Here is a 19,154-nt window from a genome sequence, read left to right on the forward strand (position 1 = left end):
GTGGCCATGGGCTGACAAAGAGTCCACAGGTGTCCAGGATCCCTACTTCCCTTTAAAATCATTAGACCCATCCTTCAACTGGTAAATGGATAAACAGATGAGGTCTATCCACACAGGGGCGTATTATTCAGCCATGAAAAGGAATGAAGGACTGATCTGTGCTACAACGTTCAAGGACCAACCTTGAAAACATGATGCTCAGTGAAAGAAGCCAGAAAGCCACAAAGTCTGTTCATATGACATGAATAAAGTAGATAAATCCGTAGAGACAGAAAGAAGATTTGTGGTAGGCAGGGGCTGCAGTGAGGAGGGAACAAGGAATTACAGCTTAATAGGAGTGGGTGATGGAAATGTTCCGGAGCTAGAGAGAAGTGGTGTTTGCACAACACTGTGGATGTGCTAAGGACCACTCAACTGTTCACTGTAAAATGGTTAATTTCATGTTATGTGAATTCCCCTCAAGGAATCAAAACAAACTGCAATGATAAAATAACATGAGAGGCAGCAAATCTGAGCCCTCGTTCCCTCTTGGCGAGGTCTGGCTAGGACCCAGAAGTCTCTGACAGTTCAGGTATCGTGTTTACGAGCCTGTTGTCCTGTTCCGTGACTGGCTTAGTTGTGACACACGTTCCACTTGGGGGCCCTGGGGCTTGGCATCATCAGGAGGACAGACAGTGTGTCTCGTAGCACCTAGCAGGGTGTATTCAACAGCCTGGACATTCAGTGTTTGTTGTCATTCAACTTCTAGAACCTGGTCTGCCCCTCCAATGCCCTCCCCTGACCCTCCTCTGCATATGCTCACCACTCCTGCTGTACCAAATCGCTGGCCGTTCCCTAGACACCCCCACCTGCTTGGACCACAGGGCTCCCTGCAAATCCCTTTCACCCTTTCAGACTGCAGCACCAGCGTCTGCCAAGTGACCTCCCTCCCAGCACCCAGGGCCCTCGTAATGCTCTGCTCCCGGACGGAGAACCCACCTCCATTCACTTTCCAGTTTCTAGCATTAGGCATGTGCTTGTATCCAGTAACTGGTGCCACTAGGTCATGCTGTCAATACAGGAACTTTTTAAAAAGTTTCCCCAATCTCTCTCTGTAGCTTTTCTTTTTAAGTTTTAGGTGAGCTTTGTGAGGTGTGCTGTTTGCACCATCAGAAGAATGAAGGGTTTGCCTCCACCTTGTATCGTAACTTCCTATGTTTTTAGAAAACACCCATTTCAGACATAGCACACACCGAGATGTTCCGGGGATGCAGCTTCCTCAGCAGTTCCAAGGAGTTTAGGCACACAGAGAAGAGAAAGAGAGGCAAACGGGTTACTTCTTCCCTGTAAGGTGCATTCCTCTCCCCAGCACCCCGTTGAAGCTGGAGACTTATTTCTTGTTTTATGGCTCCATCTGCTGGCAAGGTTGCAGAACATCTTTCTCACCAACATCTTAAATCCCTCCTAGAAAAGTCAAGGTTTCTATTGTATTATTCCAAATGGTGCCTTTTATTTTTTTTAAAAAGTGAAGCCATCCCCCCACCCCCAAAAAAACTAATTGGGTATCCCCTTTTCACATAAATCCTTTCTTTAAGTGTGTATGATGTCAAGATCACAGATTTTCCCTTTAATTTCTCAAAATTCTCTCAGCATCAAAATCACCTGGTGACTCTTCTTAATTCTTTGCTCCCATCCCAAATGTCTTAAATCAGGATTACCTGGGAATGTGTTTTTCAGAAGTTCCCCCTTCTGGGTGTTTACAATCAAGTGAGTGCGATAAACACTGAAATCCAGTCTATTCCCTGAACGCACAGAGGAGACTGCAGACTTGGGGAGCTGGCTTGGGAACACTTTGGCCCCCTCCAACCCCCAGGCCCCGCAATACTCGCTTAAGTATTAATAAAATAGGTTTGCTGTATAAATGCAGCTTTGAGATTAGTTCCTCTAGATAACCGTATTGCCATTACGCCCCTGCACTCCATCCTTAAGAAACTGTTGAATAATTACAGGATTTGGTGAGCTACATAAGGAGCCCCATTTCCCGGTCTGACAAATAACTGTGTTATTTTAAGAGGTTTACAATAGTTTTAACTGTGTTGGGTTTGCCCTACGACAAAACAAATTCCTGTTGAAGGCATCTAATTGGCCTCGTATCCAGGACCCCGGAGCAGCTGGGTCAGCATCACCTGCAAGTTGTCAAGAGATGGTGATGAGCCGACCCGCCAACTGAACCCGCTGAATCAGAATCCCTGAGGGAGGGGGCGGAGCCATCCGTGCTTTAAGCAGCCCCCCAGGTGATGATGCAGGTCAATACCGCTGACGACCGCTGCCGTACACGTCCCCGCGCGTGCACTTAGCACGCCATTTGTGCACACTTAAATGGGCAGGTGCACTGCCGCCCGGCACTGAGGCTCTGGGATGCGCTTTATTTTCTTGGGGGCAAAACTGCGATCTCATTTCTCTATTTGATGAGCTAAATAGCTTCTAATTTGAAGGGGCCACCCAAAGTTCAGTCTGCTGTTTTGCACCTGTGCCCCTTGCGCTGCTCAGCTCCGGGAGCTGGGAGCTGGGAACCAGGCCAGCAGCGCCTGCCTCGCCCACCTGCGGGCCTGGGCGGGGCCTGGGGCGGGGGCTCGTCTGGCCACGCCCCACCACGCCCCCGGAAAACCGCCTTGCACGTGCCAGCCAATCTGGGCGCAGCGCGCGCACGTCCTCGCTGCGCCGTTATCCCGAGTCACGTGCCGGCGGCGTCACCACTAGGCGGAGGTGTCCTTCCGCCTAGGAAAGGAGTGCCGCGCCCCTTCCACCGGCGTCTGGGGCCCGCGACGACCCACGAGTGGAACGGAGCCGCTGCTGACAGGGAAGTGACGGCGAGCGGCGCAGCTCCGTGGCCCCAGGAGCGCCAGCTCGCTAGGTTGGGCGTCGAGGCGCGACGTTCGGGCGCGGAGGGATCCGGCGTGGGGTGACGGTTGGCGGCGCGGTGGCTGTTAGGGAGGCGGCGAGGTGCTGAGGCGATTTAGGGTCGCGGCGGCCTGGCTGGGTGCGTGGGTTTGTCTGCGGCTGCGGCTGTGGGCCTGGTGAGGTGGGGCGCCCGGGAGGGGGCCGGGGTGCGCAGGTTTGGGGGCCGCATGCCATGCAGGGGCGTCGCGGGCTGTGAGGGAGGAAGCAGCCCTGGGTTGGGGGGGCGCTGCCGGGGTCGGAGTGGGGCCTACCCCGGCAATGCGGGGGGTGGTTGGGGCCACTTCTACGGTCGGGGGGGGGGGCATTCCGGGACATGGCCGGGGCTCAGGCGGTTACTGTCTGGGTCAGGGGGCATTCCCGGGCTCTGCCCGGGTTTGGGAGGCACTGCCTGGTTGGGGGAGCAGTGTCTGGGTCAGAGGGTTGTTCTTGGGCATTGCTCAGGGTTGGGGGCATTACCCAATTAGAGGGACACTGGATCGAGGAGCTCATTCCTGGATAGTACAAGAGTTGGGGGGGCGCATTGTCCGGTTTGGGGAGCACTGTCTGGGCGGAGGGGGGCGGTCATTCCTGGACACTGCTTAGGGTCAGGGTATTACCTGTGCTGAGGGGGCACTGTTTTGGTTGGGGGGTCACTGCATGGGTCAGAGGGCATTCCCCGGCACTGCCCAGGTTGGGGGCGGGGTTGAGCCTGCCTGGTTGCCCCGCTGGCCTCCAGTTTGCAGGGGCAGGTGCTGGGTGGACGGCAGTTTGGGTGTCGTTTCTAGCTGGGATGATAAGCACCACCTCCTAGTCTTATTTAAGGGTCGTTGTGTAATTTGTCACCCATCTGGGTTAACCCGAAGTTGGAAGGGTACAGCCAGGAACCACAGCTATGCTGGACAGCCCTCCACACGGCGCCTGCATACCCCACCTGTGTGTGGTTACGTGGGTGTCTTGGGTGATGCAAGAATCACCTGGAGGCCCGCTGAGATGAACTGTGGGCTTGCTAGGTCGGGAGGAGGGACCCGCTCTGTCTAATTGGTGTTGCCAACAAGTTCCAGGTGTTGCTAGAGAGAAATCACGTTTTGAGAACTGCACTGTAAGAATATTGAGGTGGCAGTTCAGCGTATTACTGCTTTAAAAAAACAAAAAAAACCCAACCCAAACTTACCATTACTTCGAGGCTGCCCAGTGCAGGCTTGGAGCTGGGACCAAACTACGACTAGCAGCCTAGTGTGCAGGTACGTGGGAGGAGGAAGTGAGAGACCTGAGCGTGTACGCCAGCAGGTCCCGTGTGCAAGCTGGGTGTGCGTGGCCATCATCCTCATACAGGTAGTATAAATGCACAGAAGTTTAAAATGGCGTTAAAAATTAGTTCTGATATGCTGGCAGACCAGCAGACGATATTCTCTACCCTACTCTGGAAATTGCTGAGTTAGAGTCAGATTGTGAAAGTTTTTACAATTTGGTGAGTTCACGCATTTGCTTCTAATCCCGTAGAACACACTAGGAAGTCAGCGAGGTCTTTCACTATTGGAGATGGTCATTAGAAGGTTTTCATAGAACAAAGAATTTTAGCTGTAAAAACTGTAAAAGATGAAAACCTGACTTAAGGCAGAGTGATCTTAAATATAAATGGTGTCGCGGCCTGCCCTTGGTGTTTAGAACCTTCAGTGGTCTCTCATCGCATTGAAGGTGGAATCCGAGCTCCCTCCTGTTTCCGGCAAGGCGCTGCACGTTCTTTTTTTTTTTTTTTTTTTTTTTTAAGATTTATTTATTTGACAGAGATAGAGACAGCCAGCGAGAGAGGGAACACAAGCAGGGGGAGTGGGAGAGGAAGAAGCAGGCTCATAGCAGAGGAGCCTGATGTGGGGCTTGATCCCATAACGCCAGGATCATGCCCTGAGCCGAAGGCAGACGCTTAACCACTGTGCCACCCAGGCGCCCCGGCGCTGCACGTTCTGACACACCAGCTCTCCTTCCTTAGTACGCTGCGGCCACACGTCTTTCAGCTCCACAGGCCACCCACACTCTCCACACTTCGCTTTTCTGGAAGCCTGGGACCCTGTGCCTGCTGCTTCCTGATCCTCTTGCATCTCTGTTTAAGTGGTGGCTTCACAGGAGGCCAACTTCAGTATGTAAAGTAGTTCCTGCTTGCTTTTCTGTAAGAACATCCTGCTTATTTCCTTCATTAAACTTTTAAAAATATGTAGTTATAATTTCATCTGCCTTTCCCACTAGGGCTAAGATGTGTTCAGTGCTCACTGTGTGCCAACACTTTATAAAGCCCTTCATGTGTGTTCTCACTTGAACTGCACGCTGGACCTGTGTGGTAGGTTATTAAAACTCTGTTTCACAACTGGAGACATGAATCTCAGGTTATGTCCCTTCGTGAAGGAGTCGGGTTCGGGCAGACTAGCTCTGAGGTCTCCACCCTGCGTGACCTGACGATACGGCTTTCGGCTCTATTGTGGGAATAAGGGGGTGCATCCGCTTTTATGCCTGGTGGTATCTCTGATCCTGACACGGGCCCTGGCTCCCAGCCCCTTACACAGTGGTGTTGAGATGGAGAACATTGTTGGGTCCAAAGGAGTATGAGCAACAGAGGCAGCATTGGGAGAGCAAGGACTCTGACCTTTTTCTTCAGAGGCGCGGTGGATGGTCGTGCCCCTCACCAAGAATGTAACTGTGGGACATAAACGATGTGCTGTAGAAGATAGCGGTTTGGGTGTGTTTAAGCTGCACGTGGCGCTGTGGGATGACCCAGGAGGGTGTGGTGGGTACGTGGAAGAGTTAGGGAAAGGGCCTGACCTCAAACATGCCACACTGGCCCAGTTTCATGGATTATACCCGCACGTGAAAGGGCTAGTCACTGGCCTCCGATGTCTTCTAACAGTTTTCTGTAAGTCTGGTTGAGATAGTAATTCGACAAAAAATGAAAGTCTGTGTTAAAACAAGTCCTGCACTTTAGCCCTGCCACCCGGTGTGCCTCCCAGTCCACAGTAAGCACTTCTGTTCATTGAAGGTAGGCACATTGCCTTCAACTCTGTTAGGTTAGAAAAATAGGTGCTGGTTCAGGACCTTACTGTGGAATCTTCAATACATCTAAAAGGAACATTGTAGGAACAGTCAAATGTAATTCTGTATTTTGAATGTTGTCTTTACGATTATTTCTCCTCAAGGAAAAAAAATGACTGGGCGAGCCAGAGCGAGAGCCAGAGGACGGGCCCGTGGGCAGGAGACGGTGCAGCACGTGGGGGCCGCTGCGGTGAGTGCTTTACCTTTCACCTACAGAATGTGTCCTCGAAAACAGAAACCTGCTACGTCTTTATCAGCTTAGGCTGTTGAAAATAAGTTCTATTTCTTGAGCATCTGAAGAGCCGGTTCTTCACTCTTTTTTAAAAATTTTTATGTTAACGTATAGTGTATTTGTTTCAGAGGTAGAGTTCAGTGATTGATCAGTTGTGTGTCACACCCAGTGCTCGTTCCATCACGTGCCCTCCTTAATGCCCATCACCCAGTTAGTGACCCTTCTTGAGGAATACAATACTTGGTTACTAATGTAGATCAGTTTTGTTTGAATGTCTTAGACTTGTTGAAGACTGTTTCCTCTGACCTGTGACCTTTTGACATGAAAAGAATGCTGTTTGTTTGCATATCGCCGTAGAGTCAGCAGCCTGGCTACGTCCAGCCCAGGCCTCAGCAGCCAGCAGCAGAAGGGGAATTAGTTGGCCGTGGACGACAGAGAGGAGCGGTAGGAGCAACAGCCAAGTCCCAAGGTGAAGGGAGAGGAAAAAGACGTCGTGTGTGTAGTAGATGTGAAACGGTCACCAGTGTACAGAGTCGTTATAAAACGTGGTCCCAGCAGTCCTTCAGGTTGAACAGGCCCTCTCTCAGCTGCGCAGCCTGTACTTAGGGAAGCGCCACAGGCTTTCTTTTCTCCTTGGTAATGAAAAAGCATATCCTTGCCAGGGCCACATATTAGCTCTTACAGAGCGATTAAATTCTAGACTAACCATACGTGTGCTTAATCATTAGTCATTTGAGAACATTGTTTGGCATCTTTAGTGATTTCATCACAAGCTGGACCACCTTTGACATTTATAACTTTGGTTTCCTGTGTGTTGTACTGGCTCGCCCTGTTTCTCAGGTACAAAAACCAAGGCCAAAGTTATGACCCCTGGTGAGGTCAGAACACCAGTTCTGATTCCAAATATTGTTTTTTCAGTACTTTGTTACAAACGTGAAATATTCAGATGCTTGATGTAAGGTCTTTCTACAGTTACATTTGGTTTTGATACAGGAAACACCCCTGTGCACATGGGGAATTAGTAAGGATGTGGCTTTCCAGCTGGGGTGGGTGTGGGAAATGTTCTGTGGGGGAAACTAGTGTGGAGGCAGCTGGATGGCGAGAAGACAGAGCTGCTTTACTCCCTGAGCTACATTCCCACCTCCTCCAAATGTTTCATCACAGCCATGTCCTCCGTGAACAGTAGAGGATGAATCTTAGATCTTAGGGTGGTGTAAGCTGTGGTGTGACAACTACCGGGCAACCTGGAAACTTCCTGAAGTGACAGCGGGCCAGTCTCTCCACACAAGTGGGTTCTTGGGAAACCTATGTTTGACAAGTCGGCACGGGGCGGGGGGGGGGGGGGAAGGGGGGCGGAGCGGACAAGGGAAATGAAGGGGCAGTGCCTTGAAACATGCAAAGGCTGATGAAAACATTGAGTCTTTGTAAAGACGCTTAAACCAAATGAATGGCTTTTGCCTGTTCTGCACCATTTTATTTTTTGCCATTTTAATGCTGGCATTTGGAGAACCAGCGCTGCTCCCAGTGGGTTTGTAGAGTTGTACCGGCCTTTGGATGGCATCTTGTCACGTGTAGCAGCCATGATGGTACCGTTCGCTAGCAGGGCCCCTCAGGGGAATGCAGCCGTTACACCGTGGGAGGGTGCAGACTGTCCTGCTCTGTGCCCCACAGTGCAAACATCTGACCAGTAAAAGTCAGAACCAACCACCTGCACTGCATCATACATGTTTACCAAGTGGTAAAACAGCATTATTTTTGTATTTTTAATGAATACATGTATATATATATGTTTTTGTGTAGAAAATTTTGAGGAGAAACATCAGTTACAAGATGTGTTATTTTTCGAGATGTCTGATGAGAATTCATTCAGAGGCATTCGCCTCTTTAAAGGATTTTACCCACTTTCCTCTCATCTTGATGCCTTGAGTTTCTATGAAACTCTCATTTCCCATCTCTGAAAAGCTAGTATCTAACTTTATAAGTAACGGTCAGTGTGAGGATTAAATAATACTTGGAATAACCTATGCCAGGCCCTATTTCACAACTTCTCACTGCTGTTGTAAAGATTCTATCTGAGAAGTATTTGTCATAAATTTTCAAGTATCTACTAAGTTTTAGAAATTGGCAAGTTTAACAGATTTATTGTAAATGAGACCTTGCTTAGGACGGTGATTTTCATTCTAAATGGGCTCCTACACAGCAATAGCAACGTTTGATTTGTGTTTTTAATCACTCCAGCAGCTACGTGGAAAGGGAAATTCTAGGCACACCTCAGAGATACTGCAGGCCTGGTTCCAGGTCACTGCAATAAAGCAATATCCTAAAGCGAGTCAAATGAATTGTTTGGTTTCCCAGGGTATATAAAAGCTGACACCATACAGTAGTCTGTTAAGTGTGCAGTAATGTTACGTCTAAACAATACACGTACTGCTGAAAATGCTAACCATTGTTTGAGTTTTCAGCCAGTTGTAATTACTGATCACAGATCATCATAATAGTGAAAAGGTTTAAAATGGTGTGAGAATTACCAAAATGTGACACAGAAATGAGCAAATGTTGGAAAAATGGCACCAGTAGACTTGTTTACCACAGGGTTGCCACAAACCTTCAGTTGTAAAAAGCGCCAAAAAGTGTCTGCAAAGCACAGCAAAGCGACGTATCCTTATAATTAACAAGCTTTCCAGTTGTATTCATTCTGAAAGCCGTCCTCTTTCCAGATTGACAGGCAAGCTTTGGATAAATATAAAAGTTGTACTGCAGGTAGAGAGGGAAACAGACGTCATCGTTGTTTATCTTCAGAAATTTGCAGTCAGGTTTCTATATCCAGAACTGAATTTTAGATAAATTCACTTTTTAGGAAAAAAGCCTCTGAACTGTTATTGTTACGAGCCTGGGTTCAGTATGCCTGACCTGTGTTAGTATCGTTAATCACCCAAGGCCAAGGCTACTTTGATAAGAAGTTCAAGGGAAACAGAACAGCTATATATGTATTTAAAGGACTTTTAAATAGAACCTCTGAAGATCCTGAGGCACAAGAACCAACATATTTAGCAACACCTTTAAAGGGCTTTACAGATTATATTTTCATGTAAAACTTATATGCCCGTGAAGATCATCAGTTTTTCAAGTAAGGAAGTTGAAGCTCACGTTAGAATAACGGCTTCCAGAGTATGTCAGGAGCCAATGTTTTATTCAAGCCACTGTTTGTTCTCTAAAGAAGAAGTCCAGAAATTGGCAATCCGGGGCTAGTTCTGGCATTTGTGGTCAGAAGAAAACTGGGCCTCTCAATCGTTTTGTTCTTTTGTCCTGACTTCTGTCATTAAGACATATGTTTGGTGATCACATCAGATTCCAGGCAAGATTGGCAGGGCAAGGGGTCCAGAGAACATAAACGCTGGCTCCTGACCCCCTCTCAGAGCGCTTTCCCAGAGGTTGATCCAGTAATTTCTGGTAAATCTTTTAGGCTGTCCTTCCCTGCAGGGAAGGTGGAATTCTAGTCTATTAGGTACATGACTCCCTAAAAAACTATTTTTATAAAGAAGACTGAGTGATTGGGAAGTCCACTAAAGTCCCTGGTACTCGAAGTATGGTCCCTATTAACTGAGAGCTGCAGTTGTGACACTGGACGACAAAGCCCACATTCATTCTTTGGCCCACGTCATACTGTTGATAGGAGATACTTCTGTATGTTGTACAAATTGAAGGATTTAATCATTTTGGATAGTATAACCAGCTTTTGAAACCACATGAACTGCTAACCAACTACCCCACTAGGCCATGTATATGGTGCCCATCATGGGGTACGGACAGGACGATCCCATCTGTTCTTAAGGGAATTAGGAAATGACACTCTAGACATTTACACATTAAAATTTATGAACCACCAATTCCTGTAGCTATAAGCACATCATAAAACCGTGAAAAATACTGCTATGTAGGCTTTTAGGTTGTTATCAGAACTTACGGTACAGAATAATGATTTCCCAGTCAGCAAGCATGCTCCTGAGTTCTTGAATCCCACCAGGCCAGTTGTCTTAGTCTTTTACAGGGATATATGTCTTACAGGGGAGCAACTGAGTTTGGCTGGGGCAGTGGCAAGAAAGGCTTTATAGAAGTCCTAGCTAAGGTACTCTGTCTGGCCAGCAGATACTAAAACATTCTGGTGGAATTCTTGAACATTATCTGTAGCACCTCTGTAGCTTCTGGGTTTCATGTAGTGCTTTGGGAATTAACATTGTCATTCTTTATTTCATGTTTCACGTGACCTAGGATATCATTTCTTTCTTTCTTTTTTTCAAGACCTCCAGATATCTGCTGGATTTCAGGACTTATCATTAGCAGAGAGAGGAGGTCGTCGTAGAGACTTTCATGATCTTGGTGTGAATACAAGACAGAACCTGGACCATGTTAAAGAATCAAAAACAGGTGGGTTAATTATGAAGAATTCAGTTTCCTGGGATTACTTTTTCAGCACATAGGACACTGAATTGAAGCCCTTTTACATATTTATTGTATAATGCAATACTAGGGAGAAAAGGCACATTTGGTCATGATCTACATGCATTTTCCATTTCCCACTCTCAGCTTTGATGAAATAGGTTATCGGTGTTTTCATTTGCACTGAAATGTTTTATTAAGTGTTATGTAACCTTTTTTTTTTTTTTTAACTTTTTGCCATAGAGAGATTTGGTTGGTTCTGTTGTAAATTTACTTAGTGTAAGGAGGATTTATTCCTGAACATATGCTTATAGGAACTTACCTGGATAGGATAGTCATTTTCAAAGTCAGATGTCTGAGAACTTCGTGTCGTATGCTATTCTTAGCCTTTTGTTTACAGAACTGTGTCTGCCTTGTCATGGTAGCAAAGACGTCAGGAAGAATAAACTCATTATTGTGTTAATGAGACGTGACTCGCTTTTACAGGTTCTTCAGGTATTATAGTAAGGCTGAGCACTAACCATTTTCGATTGACGTCCCGTCCCCAGTGGGCCTTATATCAGTATCACATTGACTATAACCCGCTGATGGAAGCCAGAAGACTCCGCTCAGCTCTTCTTTTTCAACATGAAGATTTAATTGGAAGGTGTCATGCTTTTGATGGAACAATATTATTTTTACCTAAAAGACTACAGCACAAGGTTATTTTAAAATGTTGGGTTGGGGAGAGGGTGATGAAGGATTTCCACCTCAGAGGAGAACTGTCACAATCTAGGGTAGCTTTTAGAGAAACTCCAGTGTTCTTCTCTCTGATAGCATGTGTAATGAACCCGGAGGGGACTTTGGCATTATTGCCTCACTTTCCAAATCCACCTCAATAACTTCATGACCATTATAATACGGGCCCGTAACCAGTCTTCTCATAGTCATTCTTTTTTTAATTTAAAACTTTTCCATGTTTTTCATTGTTGCCTTACTAGCAGGAATGATGTGACTGGGATTATTAGTTTCTTTTAACAATTAAAAGTTTGGTTTTCCACTGCTCTGGCTCAGGTTACTGAAGTGTTTAGTCAGACCCGAAATGGAGAGCATGTGAGGATAACAATCACCTTAACAAATGAACTCCCACCTACATCACCAACTTGTTTGCAGTTCTATAATATTATTTTCAGGAGGTATGTTAGTGTTTTCTTAACATTTTACTAAGAAAAATTGAAAACCTAGAGAAGAGTTGAAAAACTGGTGTGGTGAGTCCCTGTGCATTAGAGATACTTACCAGCATTTACTCTTCTCTTTTGACCTTTCAATTTCTAGGCTCTTGAAGATCATGAATTTACAGCAGATTGGACGGAATTATTATAACCCAAGTGACCCAATCGATATTCCAAATCATAGGTTTGTATGAAGTGGAAGCTTTCTGTGCCTTTGGCCTAATCATAGACTTGGAAAGCGAAGCTCTAATTTGAAATAATAAATTTATTATTGTGGCTGTTAATGATACCCATCATGTTAAGTAAACCTTTAACTTGGTTTGAATAATAAAGGAGACATCCCAGAATACTTGGATTTTAAAAAATCACATGCTATTTATCTGTCACTGGGAAAGCATGAAGAGTTGTCCAACACTAAGTTTGTATTTGCTCTTGGGAAACAAAATTTATGAGCTAATGAAGATTGTTCCAGAAGCTCCTATAGTGTATCCAAGTGCGGCACGCACTGTGTAGGGTTATTATACCAGTTATAGGTGCTTTCAGTTAGACTGGCAACTGTTTCAATCTTACCAACATAAAAAATCGTTTAATAAAGTTAGTGTATTAATTCAAAATGGAACTTAAATTATTATACTATAAAATAGCATTCATTGTTGAGGATCTTAAAAAGAGGGGTCTTTATCTGGTCTCATGTAAAACCTAGAAATAACTAAATTTACTCAATTTGAAAACTTTTGCGCTTTAGAACTAGTTAATAGAGGAGAACACAACTTGATAACACAGGACATGTTAGGGTTATTCATGGGGGTCGCTTCATAGCTCTCCTTCTGTTTGACAGGTTGGTGATCTGGCCTGGCTTCACCACCTCTATTCTTCAGTACGAGAACAACATCATGCTTTGCACTGACGTTAGTCATAAAGTCCTTCGCAGTGAGACCGTGTTAGATTTCATGTTCAATCTGTATCACCAAACGGAAGAACATAAATTTCAAGAACAAGTTTCTAAAGAGCTAATAGGTTTAATTGTTCTTACCAAGTAAGACTGCTTTGTAAAATACGAGGAAATCATTTTGCAAGTCTTAAGATTCTGTAGCTCTCTAGTCCATCCTATTGGAAAGTAGGGTTTACAGTGGAGGAGTGGGAATAGTGTGAACATGGGGAAGGGGTGTTTGTGACCTTTCCTAAGACACAAGTTCTCAGGGGGAGCACAGTCCTTTGAAAAGGACAAATATCTAAAGACTTCTGTCCTTTTTAGTCTTCATTTTATTTTCTAGTAGTTCTTTACTCACTTCCCCACCCATCTAGCATGGTCTTTAAGAAGTTTTCCCTTTCTCTTCCCATGGCATTGTATATTACTAAGTGATCTGGGAGTTTATTTTGTAGAGACTACCTATTGTCTATATCTAGTCTTTTTTTAATACTCTTTCTACAATTCTAATCAAATACCAATAAATCTTAACTGTTCCACAGGTATAACAACAAAACCTACAGAGTAGATGATATTGACTGGGACCAGAATCCGAAGAGTACCTTTAAGAAAGCAGATGGTTCTGAAGTCAGTTTCTTAGAGTACTACAGGAAGGTAAGATATGTTGACATTCTCTTTCTCATGTGAAATATTTAGGCCTTAGGAAAAATGTGAGCTATCTTCAGTAGGAATTTCTTGTACACATGGAACAGTTGCTTTGAAAGCTGTATATAAATGTATTTATTAAAGCAGTCGTAGCATAGTGTAGCTCATTATCACATGAGAAGTGCTTGATCCTACGTCCTTTTTCCCAGTAGAATGAAACATTGTGTTTGATTTTAAGCTTATGGAGTACAAACAGGTAGGGTAATCGGTAATGAACAATACAAGTGTACTGTAGTGACCTGTATTCTGTAATGAACACTTCTCTTTTAATTTCACCCAGGGATGGGGGTTAAGGATGGCTAAATCCTCAGTATCAGTTGTGCTAAATCTGCATATGGGTTAACTCTTTATTTTTTATTTAAATTCAACTTAGTTAACATGTACCGTATTATTAGTTTCAAGGGTAAAATTTAGTGATTCATCAGTTGCATGTAACACCCAGTGCTGATTACATCAAGTGCCCTCCTTAGTACCCATCACTCAATTACCTCATCTTCCCACCCACCTCCCCTCCAGCAGCCCTCAGTTTGTTGCCTAGACTTAAGAGTCTTTTATGGTTTGTCTCTCTGATTTCATCTTATTTTCCTTCCCGTCCTCTATGTTCATCTGTTTTGTTTCTTAAATTCCCCATGTGACTGAAATCATGTGATATTTGTCTTTCTCCGACTTATTTCGTTTAGCATAATACCCTCTAGTTCCATTCACATCATTCCAAATGGCAAGATTTCATCTTTTTGATGGCTGAGTAGTATTCCTGTGTGTGTGTGTGTGTACACCACATTTTCTTTAACCTTTCATCTGTCAGTGAACATCTGGGCTCTTTCCACATTTTGGCTGTTGTGGACATGGCTGCTATGAACATTGGGGTGCAGGTGCCCCTTCAGATCACTACATTTGTATCTTTGGGGTAAATACACAGTAATGCAATTGCTGGGTCACAGAGTAGCTCTACTTTCAACTTTTTGAAGAACTTCCATACTGTTTTCCAGAGCGGCTGCACCAGCTTGCATTCCCACCAACAGTGTAGGAAGGTTCCCCTTCCTCCTCACCCTCGCCAACCTCGGTCGTTTCCTGACTTGTTAATTTTAGCCGTTCTGACTGGTGTGAGGTGGGATCTCAGAGGGGTTTTGATCTGTATTTCTCTGATGCCGAGTGACGTGGAGCATTTTTTCACGTGTCTGTTGGCCATTTGTATGTCTGCTCTGGAGACATGTCTGTTCATGTCTTCTGCCCATTTCTTGACTGGATTATTTGTTCTTGGGGTGTTGAGGTTGATACGTTCTTTATAGATTATGGATGCTAGCCCTTTACCTGGTAAGACATTTGCAAATATCTCCTCCCATTCTGTCTGCTGTCTTTTGGTTTTGTTGACTGTTTCCTTCACTGTGCAAAAGCTTTTTATCTTGATGAAGTCCCAGTAGTTCATCTTTGCCTTTGTTTCCCTTGCCTTTGGAGACGTGTCTAGCAAGAAGTTGCTGTGGCCAAGGTCACAGAGGTTGCTGCCTGTGTTCTCCTCTAGGGTTCTGATGGATTCCTGTCTCACATGAGGTCTTTTCATCCATTTTGAGTTTGTTTGTGTATGGTGTAAGAAAGTGGTCCAGTTTCATTCTTCTACGTGTGGCTCTCCCATTTTCCCAGCACACTTCCATTTATGGAAGAGACTGTCATTTTCCCACTGGATAGTCTAAGCTTTGTCGAAGATTAGTTGACCGTGGAGTTGAGGGTCCATTTCTGGGTTCTCTCTTCTGTTCCACTGATTCATGTGTCTGTTTTTGTGCCAGTACCATGCTCTCTTAATGATCACAAGCTTTGTAATAGAGCTTGAAGTCTGGAGTTGTGATGCCTCCAGCTTTAGTTTTCTTTTTCAACATTCCTCTGGCTATTTGGGGTCTTTTCTGGTTCCATACAAATTTTAGGATTATTTGTTCCAGCTCTGTGAAAAAAGGTTGATGGTATTTTGGTAAGGATTGCGTTGAATGTGTAGATTGCTCTGCATAGTATAGACATTTTAACAGTATTCTTCCACTCCATGAGCATGGAATGTTTTTCTGTTTGTGTCTTCCTCAGTTTCTTCATGAGTTTCTATACTTTTCAGAGTAGGGATCATTTACCTCTTGGTTAGGTTTATTCCTAGGATATTATGGGTTTTGGTGCAGTAGTAAAGGGGATCGAGTCCTTGATTTCTCTTTCTGCTGCTTCATTGTTAGTGTATGGGTTAACTCTTAACTTTTGTTTTACATATTGACAAATTCAGCTTGTTTTCACATAGGGTGGATCAGTTTACTCTGTGATCTTCTAACACTTGTTTTATACAGATGATTCTAGCTATTGGTGTGGTAATCCTTGAAAAAACAGCAGAAGCAAATAGGAACAAGAAAGACCCACTGTCAACTAGAAGAAAATAACAATGTCTATATCAGAACGCATACTAACATCGTTGTTCAGGGACAAGCAGATCTGGCCCCTGAATTCGTAGAAGGTTGCATTCCATCTGATATGCTCTGTTATAAGTTCAGGAGTATTTCTAAAACAGGAATCAGTTAAAATCTGAATGCTTGTCTTTAAAGTGCTAAGATTTATCTCATTTTTTCCTACTTTCAGTACATTTCCTATTTCTAAAAAGCCGGACAAATAAGCTGTTACATATTTGTATCTTTTGTCAGAATTACACATTAGACTAGTGACCTTGAAATGTCTTTGAACTGCTTGTCTACGATTGCCTGAGCTTTGGCAGCTCTGCTGTGAGTGAAAAGATCACATAACACTCTGGAGGAGAGTGATTCTCTGAGAAGCCACATTAAGAGCTGCTCTTTTGGGCAAAATGAAAACAGGCCAGGGGCCATCTCAGCTTGATTTCCCTACCACTATTTTACCCTCTTAGCTCCTTGAGGACCCCAGCCATGTTTAACCCAGATTCCTTCTGGATGTGAGAGTTACTGTGAGAAAAGAACATTTTTCTGTGGTTTTCTAATCACTGTTGGGACGGAAAGAGTCAGTATGTATCAACGGCAGTTACAAAGGAGACATACCTGTGGAAAGTTTGGTTTCCACCTGAAGCCAGACCAGGGGAGGTTCTCCTTCTCTAACTAGCAGTGAGTCTTACGTGCCAGCTTACTCCTAAGTGGCCTTCTACTGTTGACATACTTAAGGATTCTGCCTCGAACCCCGAGTTAGTTACTCCATAGGAACTTGTTAGGAGATCTCCAGGCTCGTCTGTGCTATGTTCACGGTTCTGATGTCTAGCTTTAGCCCAGACATGTCTAAGCCTACTTGTTCTCGATAATTGTACATCTCAAAGACACCTTCCATGTGACCAGCACTGAACAAGTTTTGTCCCCTGACCTGGCCATTGTGCGGTGCTCTTGATCAGTGCAGGGACTGGAACTCCCAGAGGGTCAGGGATTTTGTGGTTTATGTCCCCCTAGTGCCTAGGAGGGCACTCCAGTATCGGAGTGAACAAATGCGTAACGGGGTTAAAACCTCAGACCTGCATGCCTCTTCTCACCCTGCAGCAGTGCTGGTAGCCTCGCCTCTGAAATGCCTCTATCCTCCTCCTCTGAGTGGCCGCCCTCTTCTGTGTGGGCCCCTTGCCCATTGAGCTGGTCTCAGTTTGCATTTCTCCTGCTTTCTGGTCCATTTGCAAACTCCTACAGATCTGATGTGATTCTTCTACGCACATTACTGACGGACATTGGCGTGTGTCCGGTGAGACCCTGAGTGACGTAGCCCCTGCCTGCATGTCGGTGCTCACCTTGCTCGACCTGGCCATCTGCTCTGACCCCAGGCTCCTCCTGCCTGGAACACTGTGTGTGCCTGACTTGTGATCTTAGGCTCGGTCTCTGCTCAGATGATTTCTGCTGGAAGACTTCTCTCAGCCAGGGCTGACTGGGCGTCTTTAGTAGCGTCCGTCAGAATGGGGTGAGGTTGAAATGTTTCAAAGAATCACAGCGCTCTCGGGACTTTGTAGTAGAGATACAGTTTTTGTGATAAGTGATGGCTTGGGTGTTCTACATTAAAAATCCTATTTAAGAAGCACTCAGAGTGGGGGAGAAGGGCCTTTGAAAGGGAGGGTCATGGCCAGGGTTTAAAAGAAAAGGGTTGACAGTAATGGTAAACGCAAGTGAATGTACTAGGTTTTTAGACGTAGGGGAAGATGTTCAAAGAACTGACAGGCTTTTGTTTGGGCCCTAAGAATATAGGAAGGGGACCCCAAAGTTGTACAATAAGGAACCACGCACTGAAGGCCCATTGGTGAGATAGGGCAGATGTAGCAACACGTCTGACTCCACTCCCATTCTCCTGCTCGACTGCGCACCCAGTAAGTGACGTGCAAGGTGGGGGTGGTCAGCAGGTGGACCCTGATAAAAAAGATGGCGTGATGAAATACGAAGTAGAGGCACATGGAGCAGATGTCAGGTAAGAGTGTTCTGGAAATTTTCTTACCCAAAATAGGAAAATGAACTTTTTTCCTGGTAAAGAGTTCAATATAGGACAAAATCTGACTGGAATTCGTGGTCTCTTAGTGCCTGAGGGTCGGTGGCCTGGACCTGGCATAGGATGAGAATAAGGAACAGGAGGTACCTCTTCCTCTGCTGGTGAGCGGCCGACACTAATGGAAGGGTCGTCCTGGTGCTCAGCCCCTGTGTGCTGAGTGTAGATGTGCGGCTCTCTGAAAGGAAAAAGAGAGTGTATTGGATGATGCTAGGAAAGGGGGTCTTGAGAACATGGGGCCAGAAACTAGCGGAGCATAGTGCATATGTGAACTCATCAAAGTTAGCGTTTTTGGTTTTCTTTTTTACCAGTTGTAAAAACTTACCTTAGTGATTGCATGTGGGGAATCTTAAGGCTACTGAATTGAGGGGCGCCTGGGTGACTCGGTCTGTTAAGCGACTCAAGTCATGATCTCAGGGTCCTGGGACTGATCCCTGAGTCAGGCTGCCTGCTCAGCTGGGAGTCTGCTTCTCCCTCTGACCCTCCCCCCTCTCATGTTCACTCTCAAATAAATAAAATCTTTTGTTGTTGTTGATCTTTTTTTTTTATTATTTTCAGTTAGCCAACATTTAGTACATCATTAGTTTTTGATGTCTTGCGTATAACACCCAGTGCTCATCACAACACATGCCCTCCTTAATGCCCCCGTCACCCAGCTGCCCCCCCCACCCCCCTCCCTTCTGTAACCCTCAGTTTGTTTCCCAGAGTCCAGAGTCTCTCACAGTTTGTCAAATCTTTTAAGTAAAAAGACTACTGAATCGAAATTCACCTATCTTCTGTAAAAAAACTTTTCCTAATTAAAAATGTTCTCTGGCATGCAAACCTCTTCTCCCCACCCCACCCCCGCCGCCCCTGTATTGTTACAGCAAGGCTTGTTTCCTACACCACTTCACACTGTAATAACTAGTAGTTTTGGTGGAGTTCTGTCATGAGGACCCAGAGATACACCAGGCTTCTGTTTCTAAACCAAAAAAAATCACAAAATGAAGTGAACTGTGACTAAAACTCAGAATTTAGATGGTCAAGGACAGTGAGGCTCTTATGTTTTTAGGAAGAAAGATGAGGTACTCAGTAATACATGTAAACCACAAGCTATTCTAGTAGGATTAAAGATGGACTTTTTAAGCTTTACTTGGATACAGATACCAGCCTT

General features: G+C 45.1%; 1 protein-coding gene across 1 annotated transcript in view; it reads left to right on the top strand.

Moving 5' to 3' along the window:
* Window positions 1–6,109: 6,109 nt before the first annotated feature.
* The window catches only part of PIWIL1 (piwi like RNA-mediated gene silencing 1), a 28,835-nt gene continuing 15,790 nt past the window's right edge, over window positions 6,110–19,154 (top strand). Inside the window, exons 1-8 of the mRNA XM_026514679.2 lie at window positions 6,110–6,187; window positions 6,587–6,698; window positions 10,529–10,654; window positions 11,153–11,367; window positions 11,720–11,841; window positions 11,981–12,061; window positions 12,716–12,913; window positions 13,348–13,459. Coding sequence (XP_026370464.1) covers window positions 6,110–6,187; window positions 6,587–6,698; window positions 10,529–10,654; window positions 11,153–11,367; window positions 11,720–11,841; window positions 11,981–12,061; window positions 12,716–12,913; window positions 13,348–13,459 — 1,044 coding nt within the window. The remainder of the gene's footprint in view (window positions 6,188–6,586; window positions 6,699–10,528; window positions 10,655–11,152; window positions 11,368–11,719; window positions 11,842–11,980; window positions 12,062–12,715; window positions 12,914–13,347; window positions 13,460–19,154) is intronic.

This window comes from Ursus arctos, unplaced genomic scaffold (assembly GCF_023065955.2).
Source record: "Ursus arctos isolate Adak ecotype North America unplaced genomic scaffold, UrsArc2.0 scaffold_34, whole genome shotgun sequence".
Lineage (NCBI taxonomy): Eukaryota > Metazoa > Chordata > Mammalia > Carnivora > Ursidae > Ursus > Ursus arctos.